Below are 20154 nucleotides of genomic sequence, written 5' to 3'. Positions count from 1 at the left end.
CTGGGCTACGGACTGAAATCACCACAGTTACGTAAATGAATAAATGTTTTACAATGAAGCGATCAGTCTAATACATTTTATTTTGTTAAATCGACATGGTTACTGTACATGGCAAAGATTATTACCACTTTATGACTTAAAATTACTCGGTATTTCTATGGGAGTCCTATGGGAGTGTCGCCACTCTGTTATATCAATCGCTCTGGTCGAGGCGGTGTGTTTCACTGCTTCCTTTCTCCCGATTTAAGGTTGTATGGATCGTATCCGATATATTTCTCTCATTTTTGGTGATACCTGCTACGTGCAGGCTCGACCAAAAGCTTCGGAGTACTCGCTTTCCATCATTTCCAGGCACCGCTCTCCACTTCCTGCCCTCCATCTGACATCGCCCCGCCCCCTTCGCGTCATCATAACCACGTGACTGAAAACAAGCTATAGTCATAGCAGTAGGTTCGTTACCTTTAATTGTCGGTGCAAGCTGTTTTTAGAACGGTGGAGCAGAGCCGTGAGCTGCTCAGAGCTACGCTACGGAGGCTCATGGGATTTCTTGGTTTCCCTCATCAAACTCATCAAATACACAATCCAACAACTCCACAACGCTCTGGTGGACAAGTTGTGACCTGCACATTCACCACGCTATGAGATAATAACACAACGTTACCAGACAGAGTTGTTTTTTTTTGTTTTTTAAGTATATTTTTTGGCTTTTTTGCCTTTATTTGATAGTATATAGTGAGATAGACAGGAAAGGGGGAGGCAGAGAGAGGGGGAATGACATGCAGGAAAGGTCTGCCCGACGCGGGATTCGAACCACTGCGCCACACACCGCCCCAACAGAGTTGTTTTTGAGGTAAATGCAGAGACTGTTTGCTGAAAAACAGCCCCCACATCAGCGGTTTTGCATGAATTTCCCTCTAAAACAACTCTGTCTGGTGATGTTCTGTTATAATCTCATAGCGTGGTTAATATGCAGGTCACAACTTGTGACAGATCTGAGCAGCTCGCGGCTCTGCTCCGCCGTTCTAAAAATAGCTTGCACCGACAATTAAAGGTAACGAACCTACTGCTATGACTATAGGGATTATGGCAATGTATGATGTAAGCATTCAACATTTTTCAACATGTTTCTTCTGTCACTCCTTTGAGTGAGTGAACACTAGTGATTTTTCCATGTTTTCCATTCAATTTTCCACTACCTGCATGCTCAGCACTTCATGGGCAAAGTTTAGTAGCTGATGTGTGAGTGAAGTGGTGCATCGAGCAGCTAAAGTCCAAGAGACTGAAACTTTATAAAACAACACGTGATCAGTGCAGGACTGTAAGAAGGTTGCTGCTGTTGTTGTGTTGCCCTTTGGCTTCAGTCTCTTTACTGGACAGTGTATTTTAAAAAGGTTAAAAACAGTGGGAGGTTCATGACGTGAATGTAAATGAACAGAAAGCTCAGAGAATAACATTGTTATAAAAAAAACCCTGTCACCAGTTACTGTAAAGCTCGTTATGATCTCAGAGTCGTTAATAAACATCATGTTCCAGGTTGTAATCTGGTATTGAATGGAGTGAAAGAATATAGATTAGTAGTAGAGGTGCATTTAAACACTCAGCATGACTCAGCGCCGCGGAGCCTCGGCCTGTAATCAGCAGGAAATACAGCGTACGACGCAATAAGAGCATTAGTGCAAACGAAGTGGCTGAGTGATGGTGTGTGTGTGTGTGTGTGTGCATGCGTGTGTGAGTCTGGATGTCGGGAAGTCAGAGCTGCCAAGTTCATTAAAAAGCATTCAGTCAGAAATTAGTCGTACGACTCAGCTGCTGCCCTTTTCTAAACAATTCAGTGTTTGCAGCTCTTTTCTAGTGCAACACACACATGCACGCACACACACACACACACACACACACGCACACATACACACACCTCAGCTCAGCTCAGCTCACACCCTTAACAAGCAGCAGACACTAATGCTGTAGTAGTTTATCGATGACAGAGCTGCTTCAGCCACGGTTACAGGCTGAAGGTCGGTCCAGGTGGAGGTGTGTGTGTTTCCTGTTGACATTATTTGAGCAACACACATACACACACTCACACACACACACACCTTTACCTGGACCTGAACCGCGATCATTGTTGAACCCATTGAGTCTAAAAAGTAGGGCTGTCCCGATTATCATATTTTGATAATCGAAGCTTCGCGGACATAAAATCCATTTACGGTAAATCGATGCGCGATCGTAGCGGGAATAATGAAAGTAATGGCAGACAAACACTGCATATCTCCAAAATCAGGCAGGTTTCCAGGATGCCAAGTCGCCTCCTCATTTTAATGTAACAATTACCAATGAGAACAGGTGTCAAAAAGGAAAAAAGGAACAAATAAAAAAAAAATCGATCACGGACTTTCATGATCGATTACCATGGCAACGAACGAAGCTTCGAAGCTTCGAATTTTTTGTGTCAGCCCTACTAAAAAGTCTCTGTTTCTTTCGTGTCTCAGCCTCCGACGTGGTGAGTTTCGACGGCGGCTCCGGCTCCAGTCTGGTTTACAGACCGACGCCCGGTCTGAGGCGTCCGTCCAAACAGGTCGTCTCCCTGAAGTTCAAAACCCTGAGGAACTCTGGGACGTTGCTGCACGTGGCGGGAGACGCAGGACTGAGCCTCAGTCTGGAGTTAGAGAGAGGGAAACTACTGCTGCTGCTCAGACAAGGTAGGAAGACATGTGTGACCGATGTGGTTGTTATAGGCATGACCCGACGACGATGCAAACCGTTTTGCCAAGAGGTCAATGACCACTTGGCGGTCGGGTTTGCACGTCTTTTATGGGTGAGTGAGTTTAACTTCAGTACCATTAACCATCACACGTCGTCACTTCTCCTCACTGGTACCTCGTAACTGTTAGTGGCTATACCCGCACACCTCCGTTACACATACATATGTTATACATGTATGTATGTTTAACTATATCTAGTTTACACAGATATATGTACAGTATGTAGGGAAGACTTTTATGCATTCAATGTAAACATATGTGAATATACAGCGATCATCCTGTCGGTGTACCGTATTTTCTGGACTATAAGTCGCGCTTTTTTTAGTAGTTTGGCTGGCCATGCGACCTATATTCAGAAGCAACTTATATATCAAAAATATACGCTATGTCATCTATGATGCCACACAGTGTGGCGACTTAATTGCTAAATCTGGTGACTTTCCAACCCCTCTTGGCGACTTTTTTTGTCAAAAGCGACTAGCGACAAATCTAGCGACTGTTCCCGGTGTTGTTACAAACGTTTCTGGCTTGGAGACTCCAGCGTCAACGAGCAGCGGAGTTGTTTTTCTTTCTGTCTTTTTTTTGACCCGGCCTTTATTAGGCTATTTGGTACCGTCCTTTATTTGGTTGTGTAAACGAAGCCCCGGCCATTATATGAGACGTGGCTATTAATTAAATGTTTCAAAAATAAATGCGACTTATATATGTTTTTTTCCTCTTCATGACGTATTTTTTGACAGACGCGACTAATACTCCTGTGCGACATATAGTCAGGAAAATATGGTATGTTGATGTGAGGGCTGACACCAAAATGGGAAGATAGACATGAAAGGAAACTCAGGTCACAGCCAAGATGTTCAGACACGTCCATCTGACAGCGTTACAGCCTGAAACACAAGAATCTCACGTATCTGGACTCATGATTTCGTTGGTGGACACATTTTCAAGTTAAAGTCAGAAACCTTCATCAAAGAGAGAGACACACGTTGTTGTTTCAACTGTTTGAGCCACTTTGTGTTATTGGACCAAACACGTCTGTATGAGGCCGAGGACAATCTAAACCATGTGGAATAACTCTAGATTGGTTTTGGTTGGGCGAGGTGGACGACACACACACACACACACACTGCGATGTGATTGGTTTAAATCTTGGCTCCCACTCTGCTGCTGCGTCTCTGTCTAGTTACAGCTGTGATGGATGGTTCCCGTTTACTGTAGCATGTGTTGGGGCTCTGAGAGAGACTACATGCATGGTTTACTGTCTACACAGAGAGAGAGAGTGTGTGTGTGTGTGTGTGTGTGTGTGTGTGTGTGTGTGTGTGTGTGTGTGTGTGTGTGTGTGTGTGTGTGTGTGTGTGTGTGTGTGTGTCTGTGTAGACAGGGTTAAACCAGAGGCTGCCATGCTGAATCATCACCATATGGTTCACCTCTCATCAGGACTCACATCTGGCTGCTCAGATACCTTTTCCATCCATCCATCCATCCATCCATCCATCCATCCATCCATCCATCCATCCATCCATCCATCCATCCATCCATCCATCCATCCATCCATCCATCCATCCATCCATCGCCCAGCTTTCTATTCCATCCCCAAACGTTCCCTCCTCTCTCTCCTCTTTCTTTCTTTTCTTTCCTTCCACCTCTCTCTCCATCCACTCCTGTGCCATCTGTTTCTCTAAACCTCTCTCCGTCTCAGCGTTGTAAATCTTCGTCGTCATCTGTTCTTCTCTCAAACGTCTATTCTACCTTTTCATCCATCTGCCACCCACTTCCCTCCTCCTCCTCCTCCTCCTCTTCCTCCTCCTCCTCTCACAGAAGATAAACTTGTCAAACAGCTTCACCTCGTGAACAGACGACAGCGGCAGAAATCAACACGTTAAAGTCGAGTTATGACACTTTAAATTTGTGTCACCTTTAAAATTAAATAAAATAAGTACGCAGACGCCTCAGGAACATCCTTTAACTTAAAGAGTGGATCAACTTGATAAACTGTTTCCCCTTCAAAACAAACTGTTCCACTAAAACACATTTACCACCTGCGCTTCGAGTGAAAGCTCTTACCTCCTTAAAACAGAGTCCGTCTGTTCCCGTCTTATCGACATTAAGATGTTTTTTCCGCCTTAAAGAGTTGCGAAGACTTCGTCAAGTCGCTGTAAAGAGGGACGGCGGCTCAGGGAGAGGAAATTAAAGCCATCTATTCAAATGATAGAGGAGAGAGTGAGAGGAGCTCGGCTGCTGCTGCTGTGACCGATCAACACCGACAACAACATGCATCACTCACTCGTCTTCTTCCTTTTGTTTCCTCTTTGTTCCTGTGGTGTTTTTTTATCCTTTCTGCTCTAATTAATGTTGTTTGTCTTGGTTTTTGTCTCCACACGTCCTCCCCTCCTTCGCTTTTTACGCATCAGAAGAGACTGTCGTTCATTTTTCTGTCTGTCCGTCTGTCCCTCTGTCCCTGAGACGCACTCAACCATTTCAGAACGGCCTCTCTTCCTTTGTTGTGATATATCTCCATTTTTTTTTTTGCCTCACTTTTTCTTTTCTTTTTTGAAACCCCTTTTTGTCCATTGTCCTTCAACTTCCTGTCTCTTCCTCTGTCCGTCACAGATTGTGCGGTTGAGGTCGTCTGCTGTGTGCATCGACCCTGAGCTCATGCATGATCCGCTCCGCTGTGCACCAACACTAACACATCCAGGTTTTGACCCACAGTTTGCTTTATGAGGCAACTCTGAGTAACAGCTCGGCATTGAAAAAAAACAAAACAGCAACTCTGCTCCGGAAAACCGCAAAAAATAACAAAACGCATACACACACACGCAGCACCATATAGAGATGTGATGGTAGATGAACGAGTCTGTAGTTCCTCAGATCTTCTTCATTTATGTCGTCTTGTAATGAAAAGTTGGATTTGGACAAAGTTAAAAGATTCTCACACATATCTCCATCATCACATGAGGAGGTAAAAACGTCTGTCAAATCAAACCGTGCATTTGTTGATTGCAACAAAGGAGGAGGATAGAAACATCATTCAAATCAAACATCTCAGTGTCTCAGTGCCCAGTCTTAATGAAACTTATACAGTTAATAAATGACATACTCTATGCACTTATATCAAAAATACTTCAATATATGTCAGAACAGTTCACACATCCTCTTATATACAGTATGTCTATGTAGACACAAATTTATGACATATATTAAAGGGATAGTTCAACATTTATTGGCAAATTGGCCCATTGCCATAATCCCTATAGTCATAGCAGTAGGTTCGTTACCTTTAATTGTTGGTGCAAGCTATTTTTAGAACGGCGGAACAGAGCCGCAAGCTGCTAAGAGCTACGCTACGGAGGCTCATGGGATTTCTTGGTTTCCCTCATCAAACTCATCAAATACACAATCCAACAACTCCACAACGCTCTGGTGGACAAGTTGTGAGCTGCACATTCACCACGCTATGAGATAATAACACAACGTTACCAGACAGAGTTGTTTTAGAGGGAAATTCATGCAAAACTGCTGATGCGCGTTGCCTTCAGGGACAGTTTTTCATCAACAGTCTCTGTATTTACCTCTAAAACAACTCTGTCTGGTAACGTTGTGTTATTATCTCATAGCGTGGTGAATGTGCAGCTCACAACTTGTCCACCAGAGCGTTGTGGAGTTGTTGGATTGTGTATTTGATGAGTTTGATGAGGAAAACCAAGAAATCCCATAATGAGCCTCCGTAGCGTAGCTCTGAGCAGCTCACGGCTCTGCTCCGCCGTTCTAAAAATAGCTTGCACCGACAAATAAAGGTAACGAACCTACTGCTATGACTATAGGGATTATGGCAATGGGCCAATTTGCCAAAATGTTGAACTATCCCTCTAAGTTTTATTGATCGATATGGGAAAAAAAACTAATCAGGAGTTAATATCACCTCAGTGACTGTTACCAGCGGTTGATTCATGTCTTAACTTGGTGTTTTTTGTCCCGATAGTTGCAACAATAACCAGATGTATGTGTCAGAATTAACACTTGTAAGTCCAAACTCCATGTGTCAGTGACTTTAATGAGTTACGTTTCGTCTGTATGTCGTTGTCTCAGTCGGATCGTTTCCTATCATCGTCTCTTATGTGTTTGACACAGAGGGAGAAGCTGTAACTGCTGTGAGCGTTGGACCGTCGTCGCTCTTTTTAATCTTCTTCCTTCAGTTTGGCTTATTAAGCAGAATCGACTCTCAATATATTCAATCAGCACAAAAGTGATTGATGCGATAAAAACACACACACACACACACACAAAGGAAAAAGTAGTGAGGCAGCAGAACTTCAAAAAAAACAAACCTCCTCCCACTCTGTGACCCCCGAGTCGTGTCTTTTAGCCTCGTGTTTGTTTAGTGACAGACTGAGAGTGACGATGCTCTGAAATAATGAGAGCAGCGTGTTCTCTGATGAGAGCTGTCAGCCTCAGACTCTGTTTTTTGAGCAGAGATAATCGAGGAGATTAAATAAAACGACGCTGTGGTGAAGATCTACAGTGAACACATGAACGTGATTATTAGTGCCACGGCTGAATGCTCATGTAACGGAGCGGTCTGAGTCCGTTCACAGAGTTTAGCATCGTGCTCGTGGCTGCATCCATTTCATCCACAAAAAGCTGATTCCCACCACAGTGAATAAAGCTAATGTCAGAAATAAGGATTGATTGATTGATTTTGTTCTTATCGATCTTCATTTGAAAGATCCAATATTGATTCATAAAATCCTTAGATTGATTTTCTTTTTTCAATTTTTAATTTTTTCTATGAAATCGTAAGTGTTTTTTTTTTTCAATTTTTAATTTTTTCTATAAAATCGTAAGTGTTTTTTGTTTTTTTTGTGAAGTTAAACAAGACAAGTGACAAAGTGGACATCGTTCACATCGTTCACATCGTTTCGTCCGTGGTCCGACCCAACCATGCCTTCCAGAGGTGTAGAATTAGACTACTTAGAAATAGCGTATCTTCACACTGATGGGCTCATTTGCTGTTGTAGGTAACAGAGACACATCAGCAGAAACCAGAGACTTTTGCATATCCAGTTAAAAGCTCCGTACAGGGGCTTTAATAATAATAATAACAGTGCAGGTGTTAATGATAAAGAGATGGCACCAGTTCTCTGACTGCAGCCACTAAATGAGCTGAGCTGCTGAATGAGAACAATTCAACTGAACTGACCTGAATGTGAAAATATAAAATATAAAACTCAGACAGTGTAAATGTGGAAAGTCACACGACCAAAGTTCCTGTTACTTTGTGCTCTGGAGCAGAAATGATGCAAAATAAACCGACCTCATTGTGTGGATGAAGGTCGAAGGTGGTGAAGAAGAAGTGAGTGAGTGAGTTTTTTTTTACTAATGATCTCAACTTTCTCTGCTGTTGCTCCTCCTGCTGCTCTGAAAAACGACTTCCCTGCCCTGTGGAGAGACTGAGAGAAAGACGATGATAGTTCTGTGTATTAATAACAATAAAGTGAGTTTCTATTTGTTTGCCCTCGGACCTCCCGTATCGATTCCCATACTTTTCTCTTCCCATCCAGGTCGTACTGTAATGAAATCATCCATCCAGCGCCACACTCCATCATAAAGTCCTCTCTCCCTCCCTCTCTCCCTCCCTCTGATGTCACAATAATTATTCCATTAATCAGTGCCAGTAACGGGATATTATGTGTTTTTAAGTCTCGCCATCCTTCCCTCTCGTATTGATCGCTCTCGTCCGGGCTGTGATTAAATAACTCATCACAATGAGTGTGTTGACTGGACGAGCTCCAGCTCTCTTTCTCTCTCTTTCTATCTGTGTGAAATTGTTTTTCTCACACACTGTGTGTATTTTGTGTATGTGTGTGTGTGTTTGTGTCTATACATCAATCCCTAAAAATATCACAGATACATTTGTCCATCATCTTCCAAACTGTCTGTGTTTGTCTCTCTGAAGCTGGGTTTGTCTCTCCCTGGAGAATATCTTAATACATTTTTAATGACAGACTGTATTCAGCTCTTTGTACAAACTTTCTCTTCCTACTACTTTAGGTTTATGGTGGTGGGGTGGGCGGGGGGTTTGTGTGTCCTCTTATTGGGACCGCCTGGTGCTCATCTATCATTAATGATGTCTGCTCAGGCTTCGGCTTCGGCTCTCTCTCGGTATGCAGATATCCGGCGGTTCCTAACGAGATGGGAGACGTTGACCCGGCCGAGCTCGTCTCTGTGGGACTCACTCGCTGAGACAAGGAGGCTGGTGCGAGCTGTCGTCGCCGTGGCCACAGGGTCAGATTGTGAGAAGGAAGAAGAAGAGGAGTAACGGGTCAGATAATGAAGAGACAGCAAACTGGAAAAAAAAACAAACAAGACTGACATGTCGGGACGAGTAAAAGATGGAAACAATGGAAAACAGCCAAACAAATTACAAAAGGAGACAGGAAGTGGATTACGTGATGTTTTTACCTAATGGAGGCAAATGAGCAGAATAACTAACGACAGAGAGGTGAAATAACTCCGGTCGATTCCAGTTTCCCGAATGAAGTGTCGTCTCGTTTATGCAGGGATTTGTTGTTTTTTTGTTTAATGTGGAGCTGAGACTTTGTGAATTAAACTGTGATGATGTGTTGATTAAAAGTATGTCTCCGTCGTTGTTGCTTCTCACTGTGTGATTAGTTTCCAATAGCAGTCGATTTGTCTGTCTGCCCCGTCCTCTCCCGCCTTGTTTTTCATCAGTTAATGTCTGGACCTTCCTCCTCCTCCTCCTCCTCCTCCTCACATTTGTCACCTTCCTCCTCCTCCTCCTCTTCTTCCTTTTATTCCATCACCTTCACCACATCAACATCTTCCAGTCTTCATCTCCTCTCTTATCTTTATCACCTGGCTCTGACTCACCTGCTCTTTTCTCCTCCTCCTCCTCCTCTCCTCCTCTCTTCCTCTCCTCTCCTCCAGGTGGGTCTTCCTCCTCTGAACCTCGGCGCCTCGCCTCCCTCGGCAGCCTGTTGGACGATCAGCAGTGGCATCACGTGGCGGTGGAGCGGCAGAGCGTTCACCTCAACCTCACCGTGGACAAACACACCGAGAGGGTTCAGATCCCTGCAGAGTTCAACCACTGGGACATCGAACAGGTGAGATGAGACACACCGCACCTGCACACCTACAGTAAACACAAACACGCATCCACACAGGTTACTTAAGTGTTTTTCCACCTTCCAGCTGAGTGTCGGAGCAGCCCACGGCGTCCAGGCGATGAAACCTGTGGTCGTCTCCAGGAGGAACTTCCACGGCTGCGTGGAGAACCTGCTCTACAACGGCCTCAACCTGATCGAACGAGCCAAACACAACAACCAGCAGGTTTTACTCATAGTGAGTACATTTATATAAAAAACACTTTCATTGTTTGATTTCTTTTTAAAGGTTGGGGCTGGAGTTTTGTGCCCAAAAATAAACATTAGACTTATACATATGAACTCCGTCTTAAAGGGATAGTTCACCCAAAATTCAAATTTCACTCATTATCTATTACTCCCCCTCATGTGGACTAAGGGCTGGGAGAAGTTTCAGAGTCCTCCGTGGCTTCTCTGAGTTACAGCGGGGCTCCGTGCAGCACTGCATGTCCATATGACGGTTGAGAACGGAGCTCACTTTTCTTCGTCCAAAAAGACACACCAAAAAACATCCAAATACCTCTATGCTGCTCGTCTGTAATGTCCCTCTTGTATTGAAGCCCAGGACCAGGAAGAGGAGCTTCCGCTACAAACAAGCAATATATAGACTTATTTAATTTTTTTCTGAACAATTTCTCATGTTGGGGCTTCAATACAAGAGGGACATTACAGACGAGCTGTGTGGAGGTATTTGGATGTTTTTTGGTGTGTCCTTTTGTTATGAAGACAGTTGGTATCCATTTGCAACCGTCATATGGACATGCACTGATACCCTGAGACCCCCTGTAACTCAGAGAAGCCACGGAGGACTCTGAAACTTCCCCCAGCCCTTAGTCCACATGAGGGGGAGGAGATAATGAGTGAAATTTGAATTTTGGGTGAACTATCCCTTTAATCGTCACCTATGGGCTTCTAGTCCTGTGTGGTGGGGGCTGTGTCTGCCTGTATTTTGGTCTTTTGTTTTGTTGTGCACATGGACGTTTCTGGGTGGAGAGTGAGAGAGTCTGTGTTTTCTCTCCAGCCAATGACGGAGCTCAGGTGAAGCTACGTGCAGGTGCAGCAGAGTAGTAGCTCAGCGCTGCTAGCCGCACTAGCTGTCTCTGATGCTAACGAGTGCTAGCAGCTAGCACGTCTCTCTCTCTCAGCAGCAGCAGTCAGGACCGCAAAGAAAAATAAATACAGTCTGAGTGAAGTACTGGAGCTGCGGACCGATTCCCCACCGTCACCGACAACTAAAGCCTCGACTAGTAACAAGTATGAGGGCCGTTGTGGTGAGCTAGCTCGATGCTAACTTCGGCTAGCGGTAGCGGTTAGCATCCGCCGCTAACACCGTCTTCCCAGCTCACCACAACGGCATAACAACACAACACCGGAGGCTCCCGGTGTTGGTGACGGTCGGCTATCGGCCCACGGCTCCAGAGCTTCACTCAGACTGTATTTCCTTTCCTTTGTTGTCATGACAACTGCTGCTGTCAGGGGCAGGAGGCTACACAGCTTAGCCCGAGAGGAGGGGCCCAGTTTCAATGTTTTGTTTACAAACTGCAACGAACAATACTCAAGACTCTACCTTTAACAGTTATCTTGAGAGAAGCTACAGAGCTAGATGTTTTTCTCAGGAGCTGGTGGAGACCAAAGCAGAGTTAAAACAGGAATTATCCAGGCTGCTGCTGCTGCTGCTGCTGGATTAAATTAACGAAACCTTGAGTTTAATCATATCAAAGTCACTTCTGGCATCGTCTGCTCTGAAAACACAAACTCTGACAGGAACAACAAAGACAGTTAAATAAGAGCATGTACACCAGAAGACTTTTTGTTTTATTTATTCTTTTTATTCTGCAGAATAAAGGACAAAAATTAATAAATGCAGCTTGAACTTGATGTGAGAATCTACTCGTACTAGTAATATATAATTTTTTAATGTTCACCTCAGAGCAAATCTGACAGAGCCTTTACTTTAATTTGAACCCGTTCTTCTGCGGCTCAGTTACAGTACCAACCCTGCTGCTGCTCTTAACCCCGCTGTGGCCTCATATAGAGCAGATTTTAACATCTCCAGCGTGATGACGACAGATCATGTAAATCATTTGGGGGAAAAAGCAGAGAAAAGCTTCTTTGATGTTGAGCTGCTCAGACTCTCTGGACTCTCCGGCCCTTTTCTTTTTTTTTCTTTTTTTTTCTAAGTGAGAAGAAGTTGGAGAATAGAAGAGCGTCGTCAGTGGCTGGAGCTGAGCCACCGAAAAATAAGAAAAATAAAAAAAAACTGAGCAGGCTTGAGGTTTCTTACAAATTCTTCTTCGCCTGCCAAACACTAATAAATCATTCTGCTTGGTGTTTTCTTATTACGACGTCCCGACAAACAACCATGACACACATTTCACCGATGCTCCTCCGACTATGAAGCGATTCCCACACAACCATAAATAACCATCCACACACAACACAGGAGGTTGTGCACGCGTAGAGCTACTGTACACGTGTGTGTTTGTGTTTGTGCATGTGTGTGTGTCGACGGAGCAGAGCACCGCTGGGAAATCATCTGGATGCTGCTGCTCCTGCCGCCGCCACTAACAAGCTGCTATCTGGTTAATGATGAAGCTAATGAGCACTTAACGAGGTCAGAGAGTGATGAGGGGACAGAGGGAAGTGTAGATGCTGCTCAGACTCAGACACTGACGCTAACGCCTCCCCGTGTCTCTGTCATTAGGACCTTTAGATGGTTATACACTGGAAATAAGTGCAGAGAGAGAAAGAGAGAGCAGCTCTAATAAATGATCCCTCATTACAGTGAAGGACCACAGAGCAGAGGAGCAAGGAAAAACGTTCACAGACTCACAGACATGCACGGCTGCAGATCTAATGGAGGCAGCAGTGTAGCTTTTAAGGTGGTATTAACATGATTATGGTCCTTTTCAATAGAGAGAGGTCCCTTTTAACCTCCTGAATGCAGGGGTTTAACAAAAAGAAAATGTGAGAGTAGAGTTTTTTTTTTTTTTTTTTTTTGCACGAACATAATTATCATTTAAAATAGTATGAACAATCATTATGATTGGGATGTGTGGAGGGGAGGTATGAAACCCATAATGGCTTATATGAAAACCTCACCCATGAAGAACATATTCAAAAAACAAATTTGTTACAAGTAAAGACAAGTAAATAAGGAATGATTAAGACGATAACGAAAAATAAGTAGAAAAAAGTTAGTGATTATACAGTGAATATAGGAAAAAGAAGGAAACATACATGAATGAATGAATGAATGAATGAATGAATGAATGAATAATGCAAAACAATGTTTGATGGTACATGGTTTGACCCCAACCAGTTTATACGCACACACACAAACACGTGCTGTGGTTGATATTGTTTTTGTTTTTAATGTAACCTATGTTTTTAATATGTTGATGCATAATTATTTATTTGACACTGGCACTTTGCACTTTATATGTGTGCAAACACTTAATTACTTATTGACACTTAGCTCTTTGCTGCTATAGGAGACTGCCAAACGAAATTTTGTTGTATATGTTTTTATGCAACGACTTAACTGACTGACGAGGTACTTTTTAAGAGCCTTTTTAAATGAAGTTAAATACATTTTTTTTTTCAGATAGTCAGGTAGCTGATTCCAGAGACGTGGACCTTGATAACGTATTGAAAATTGCTCAAGAGCAGGGTGTGCATGTGTGTTAGTGAATGGTTTTTTGGGAGGAGGGGGTTTTATAGCTTACTTCTTACTTTATGTTTTGCAGTAGCGCCGTATCCTGCACCTCCACCGTTGTACTTCCATATATCACTTTAACAGCTCTACAAAGGGCTTTTAGATGTCATCTGTGTTTCCGGAGCATTATAAAGATAGCAGGCTGATATTCCCAGCAGAGACCGGTGGCGGAGGCAGAGTAATGTGTTGCCGCTGCAGCTTTAGCAATGAACCCCCGGTGTCATTACCACAACTCAGAACAATGGACCGCGACGGAAACGTCTATATACCGTAGTCCTGTTCACACACAGACACACACACAGACACACATAGACACACACACACACACACACACATCCGCCGCCTCCTCTGCACCTCTGAGCCGGGTCACACTGGGTCTTCTCAATCTGCATCCACGGCTTTTCTTTTTTTCTTTTTTTACTCTCAAGGAGACTCGCTGATGAGATCACGGCGACACGCGGTGACATCGACACGCCCTCTGCAACTGATTAATATTCATGTTTCATGTTGGTTTATCTCCGTGGTGATGATCATTTTCCTCTCTCTCTCTCTCTCTCTGTCTCAGGGCAACGTGACCTTCTCTTGTGCTGAGCCCGTTTCCGTCGCCGTGACGTTCCCCGGCCCCCAGAGCTTCCTCCGGTTGCCGGGGGCGACGTCCTCCTCCACAGGGGGCGTGTCCGTGTCCGTGGGGTTTCAGTTCAGGACGTGGAACAAGGCCGGGCTCCTGCTGACCTTTGACCTCCCTCGCCACGGCGGCGTCGTCTGGCTGTACCTGAGCGACGCCCGGCTGCGGCTGCAGATCCACAAGGCTGGCAGGGCGCTGCTGGAGATCAGTGCAGGTCGGTCCAACGTCCTTTAAGGCAGGATCAAACGACATGATTTTCATACGATTTTGTTGTGGTCAAATTTCCAGGGTCGGGCCTGATTATGAACATTGGGAACGACAATTGGACGTGTGATTTAATGAAAATACATCTGATACAGGATATAAATCCTCTACATTAGACTTAAAATAATGACAACATACAAAAAATAAATACAAATATAGAAACTTCAATAACCCATACATAATATCACTTAAATACATAGAACAGAATAATCCAAAAAATTATCTCCCACATTACCTCAAAGAAACAAAACAGCAACAAAACAACAGACAAAAAAAAGTTATGTAGTGTAACGTGACTAACAAACAGCGATTTATTTATTTATTTATTTATTTATTTTTTCAAATACAAAGCAGCTGTAATATTATGCCCATGACAAATTTCCCTCCCGGGACAAATAAAACTTTATTTGATTTGATTTATTTGATTTGAGTCTACAACGCTGTACGACGGCTCAATGGAAAGTCGAGCATGTTAGCATTTTTTTTGCATTTCTTCGCCTGAAAGGCATATCGTCCATAATTTTTTTTAAAAAGTGCTTAAAACACTTTCCAAGAAAAGAAAAGTATATGATAAACTGTGAGTAAGTAAAAAATTATAAATAAATGATACAGTAAATTGTGAAATATAGAGCCGACATATAGAGACAAACAATGCACACACATCCACATTCACACACTGCGGTATGTTTGCACTGTGAGAGGAAGCAGGAGAACCCACATAGATAAAGAGAAAACATGCAAAATCCACCCAGAATCAAACCAGGACCTTCCTGCTAGGTGGCGAAAGTGCTAAGCCCCCCCCCCCCCCCCCCCCCCCCCAGGCCCTGGTCTCATAAAATAAAATAATAATAATAATAAATTTTATTTATAAGCGCTTTTCCAAAAGCTCAAAGACACTTTACATACAATAAATGCAGTTAAGAACACAAGACATTCAATTAAAAGCAGCAGAGACAGTATAAAACATAGAGAACAATATAAAACACACACAGAAAATTATGTATTAAAAGCTGATTTAAAAAGGTGTGTTTTTAACATTGTCTTGAAAGTTGGGAGGTGAGTGCAGGTGCGGATGGGTTTGGGGAGTGAGTTCCAGAGGGAGGGGGCAGTGATGGAGAAGGCTCTGTCCCCCCAGGTTCGGTGCTTGGTCCGTGTGGGTAGTGACAGGATGTTTCCTTCGGATGAGCGGAGGTCGCGGGAGGGGGTGTGGTGATGGAGCAGGTCTGTAAGGTAGGGGGGGGCCAGGTTATTAAGTGCTTTGTGTGTGAGGAGGATGATTTTGAACTGTATGCGGTGAGTGATGGGCAGCCAGTGCAGGTCACGGAGGACGGGGGTGATGTGATCTCTGGAGCGGGTGTGGGTGAGCAGGCGTGCGGCTGAGTTCTGGATGTATTGTAGTTTATTGAGGAGTTTGGATGGTGAACCATAGAGGATGCTGTTGCAATAGTCCAGTCTGGATGTGATGAATGCATGGATGAGGGTTTCTGCAGCAGAGAAGGTGAGTGAGGGGCGGAGACGGGCGATGTTCTTGAGGTGGAAGAAGGCGGTCCTGGTGATGTGATTGATGTGGAGGTCAAACCTTAGCTTACTGTCGAAGATGATTCCTAGGTTGCGGGTGTGGGATGAGGGAGACAAAGTGCAGTTATCAAAGGTGAGGGAGAAGTTGTGGCTGGCTTTAGTGCGGGATGTGGGGTCAATGATGATTATGTCCGATTTGTCACTGTTCAGTTGAAGATAGTTTGTTTGCATCCAAGATTTAATTTCTGTGAGACAGTTGCTGAGGGTGGAGTGGGTGTTGTTGGTGATGGCTTTGGTGGAGATGTACAGTTGGATATCGTCGGCGTAACAGTGAAAATGGAGTCCATGTTGACGGATGATCTGGCCAAGGGGGAGGATGTAGAGGATGAAGAGGAGGGGACCAAGCACCGACCCCTGGGGGACACCTTGTGACAGAGGAGCGGTGGTGGAGGTGCAGTTGTTGATGCTGATGAACTGTTGTCGGTTGGTGAGGTAGGAGTGAAACCAGGAGAGTGCTGTGCCAGTGATGTGGAGAGAGGATTCCAGACGGGAGAGCAGGATGGAGTGGTTGATGGTGTCGAAGGCTGCTGTGAGGTCGAGGAGGATGAGGATGGTGAGGTGTCCGGAGTCTGAGGAGAGGAGGAGGTCGTTGGTGACTTTCAGGAGGGCTGTCTCGGTGCTGTGCTTTGTACGGAAACCAGATTGGAATGATTCAAACAGGTTATTGCAGGTGAGGTGGGTTGTGAGTTGTGAGGCGACAGCACGTTCCAGGATTTTTGACAGGAAGGGGAGATTGGAGATGGGGCGGAAGTTATTTGGGTTGTCGGGGTCCAGACCGGGTTTTTTGATGATGGGAGTGATGGCAGCCAGTTTGAGGGTTTGGGGGACAGAACCAGAACTGAGGGAGGCGTTAATGAAGTCAATGATGAGTGGGGAGATGACAGGGAGGCAGTCCTTGATGAGTTTGGAGGGTATGGGGTCCAGGTTGCAAGTGGAGGTTTTTATTCCGGTCATGATGGTTGTGAGTTGTGCTGGTGATACTGGAGAGAAGTGGGTCAGGTACTGGATAGTGGTGGGTGGGGAGGCAGGGAGGGAGGCGGGCGGGGAGATGGGAGGGATCCTGGAGGTGTTGAGGTTACTGTAAATGGTGTTGATTTTTGTTTGGAAGAATGATAGGAATGATTGGCACTTTTCAGTAGTGAATGATGAGGAGGTGTTGTCGTGAGGTTTGAGAAGGGAGTTGATGGTGGAAAACAGAGCCTTGGGGTTGTTGGAGCCAGAGTGGATGAGGTGGGAGTAGTGGGTGGTCCGGGCAGCGTTGAGTGCTTCTTTGTACTGTTGTAGGTGGTCGGTGTAGGCGAGAAGGTGAACAGATAATCCAGTTTTATTGCAGAGTCTTTCAAGTTGTCTTTTCCGGGTCTTCATTTGGCGGAGTGTGGGGGTGAACCAGGGGGCAGAGTGAGTGAAAGAAACTGTTTTTGTTTTGGCGGGGGCAAGCTGATCCAAGCAGGAGGAGAGTGTGCAGTTGTAGTAGTTAACCAGGTCAGTGGGGTCATCAGATGGTGGGCGGGGTGAGGCAGACAGACAATGGGTGAGTGAGGTTGAGAGAGCAGAGGGAGAGATGGATTTAAGATTTCTGAAGGTTATGGTCCGGTTTTGTTTTGTGGTGGGGATGGGGATGTCTATGTCCATGGTGATAGCCAGGTGGTCAGAGATATGCAGGTTGTGGCTGGTTAACTGTTGGATGTTGAGATTGGTGGAGCAGACCAAGTCCAGAATGTGACCACGGCTGTGTGTTGGGAAGTTGATATGTTGGGTGAAGTTGAGACAATTTAACAGTTCCAGGAATTCTGTGGCCGGTTTATTGTCTGTGCTGTCAATATGTAGATTAAAATCACCTAGGAGGAGAACAGATGGCGAGATGGCAGATAGCTGGGTTATAAGGTCAGCAAGATCAGAAAGGAAGGAGGGATGTGGTTTGGGGGGGCGATATATGATGGCTGTGACCAGAGGGCAGGGACCAGAGAGTTTGTAGGTGAGGTGTTCAAATGAGGGGGCAGGAGGAATGGAGATGGTGGTTGTCTTGATGTTGTTTCTGTAGATGGCAGCAATGCCACCTCCCCGGCCCTCTGTGCGGGGTTTGTCCATGTAGGTGTATCCTGTGGGGGTGGCTTGGTTTAATGAAAAATAGTCCAGGGGTTTTTGCCAGGTTTCAGTGAGACAGAGAAAATCCAGGTTATTGTCTGTTATGTATTCACTGAGGATGAGGCTTTTGTTGTTGAGGGAGCGGGTGTTAAATAAGGCTACTTTGAGGTGATGTTGCATTGTGAGGGGCTGTGAGGACCGGGGAAGTGGACGCAGGTTAACCAGATCAGGATGTCTTGTGCTCAGTGGGCGGGGGTGCCTGCATGTGATGATGGTCTGAATGTGAAAAGTTACAGGTTGTGGGTGTAATGACTGATATGACCAGGGGGAGGTGCTAGCGGTCATGAGTGAGCTGTGAGCTGCCAGTGAAGCTTTGGGCGGAGAAGAAGAGTGAGCGGAGTGAGTGGGGGGGGTGTGGCAGGTAGACAGTCATGCACGTGCGGTGGTGTGGATGGCGTGCTGCAGGTTAGCCGCTAGCATGCGGCTACCGTGCCTGTTCGGATGGAGACCGTCGTTTTTGAAGAGGGGGGAGCGGTTCCATAACAGATTAAAATTGTCTATGAAGTTGATGTTGCGAGTGGAGCAGATGGACTGTAACCAGGTGTGGAGACTGAGAATCCTGCTAAAACCTTCTACTCCACGGGCCACGGTGGGAGTCGGCCCGGAAATAAAAACAGACTTCCCGCAGCTGCTTAAAAAGTTTAAAAGGTCTAAAAAATGAGTTTTTGTCAGTTCAGACTGTCTGCGAGAGGTGTCATTGGACCCAACGTGAACAACCACTCGTTTTATGGAGGACGGGAGAGAGTGCAGCAGCGCCGGGAGTTTGCGAAGTATGACTGGAACTGTGGACCCAGGGAAACAGTGTGTGGCGGCGTTAAAAAAGCGGACATTTCTGATTATTGAATCTCCAACTATTAATGTGGTTGGGGAGAAAAGTGGACGAGGGGGTGACGACTGCTGATTCCCGTTGTCAGGGAGAGTGGAGTCTGAGTCAGTGCTGTGAGAAGAGGACGCGGAGTGAAGACGGACCGGGTTGGCAGCGGGGACAGCAGCCGGGACGGAAGAGGGATTCCCCGACATCGGTTCCAGGCGAGGGGGGATCCCAGAGGGGCTGAGCGCAGCCGCTTTCCGGAGCTTTTGACGGGGTGCGTGAGTGAGGGGAGCCGGCTTTGATGACGGAGGAGAGTGGTCATTTTTAAGTGGGGGAAAATTATCCTCATCCAGGATGGAAAACTTGTTGGACAATTTGAGGGATGCAGGTGTGCTTTTTTGGAGAGTATTCCACGATTCCTTCCGACGGGATCCGGGAGCGGGGGTGAAGTTGACCAGCACCTTGGGTTTAGCTCCTAGCTGGGACCAGTGAGCTGCTGCGGGCGTGGTGGCAGGATTTTCCAGAGACGTGAGTGGGACAGTCGAGTCGAGATCTGCGGTGGATGTGGAGTTGGCAGCGGGACCCAGGGCGACGACCATCGAGTCCATGATGTGCTCGTCTTCCCTCAGCTGGTGCAGCAAGGACATCCTTCCTTCCAGCTCGTCGATCCTCTGGCTGAGCCGGAGGCAGCTGTCACATCCAGGCGAGGTGAGTGGAGCCATGTCACGGTGGGGTCGGTGGTTTTCTGGGGAGGAATAACACAACTGTGGCCAGTAACGGAGTCGAAATAGGTGACGGGTTGTGGTGGTTTGTTGTTGTTGTTGGTAACATAGGCCGGTGAGGTCAGCAGAGACAGTAGCACAGGGGGAGACTTAACGTACACGCGAGGGCTCCAGAGGGAGCCCAGTGCGGAGAGTAGATTCAATACACACAGGTCAGTGTTTGGTCAGCGTTTGGTCAGCGAAACTTACCGGCACAGGCCCATAGACTGGGCCTGGTGAGTTAGATCGGCGTCCGGTAAGCTGTGTTGGTGGTCTTCCGTGGAGGTTAGCCCAGTGCTAACAGTGGTTGCACGGTGTGGTGCCGGT

General features: G+C 45.7%; 1 protein-coding gene across 1 annotated transcript in view; it reads left to right on the top strand.

Annotated features, from left to right (window-relative positions):
- The window catches only part of LOC311000275 (contactin-associated protein-like 4), a gene marked incomplete at both ends in the record, with an annotated part of 157971 nt that overhangs the window by 77402 nt on the left and 60415 nt on the right, over positions 1 to 20154 (top strand). The window contains 4 exons of the mRNA XM_083990944.1: positions 2490 to 2699; positions 9711 to 9886; positions 9975 to 10124; positions 14209 to 14482. Coding sequence (XP_083847070.1) covers positions 2490 to 2699; positions 9711 to 9886; positions 9975 to 10124; positions 14209 to 14482 — 810 coding nt within the window. The remainder of the gene's footprint in view (positions 1 to 2489; positions 2700 to 9710; positions 9887 to 9974; positions 10125 to 14208; positions 14483 to 20154) is intronic.

This window comes from Trachurus trachurus (assembly GCF_905171665.1).
Source record: "Trachurus trachurus genome assembly, chromosome: 17".
Lineage (NCBI taxonomy): Eukaryota > Metazoa > Chordata > Actinopteri > Carangiformes > Carangidae > Trachurus > Trachurus trachurus.
The sequence above is the reverse complement of the archived record's forward strand: the minus strand, read 5'-3'. Positions and strand labels throughout refer to the sequence as shown.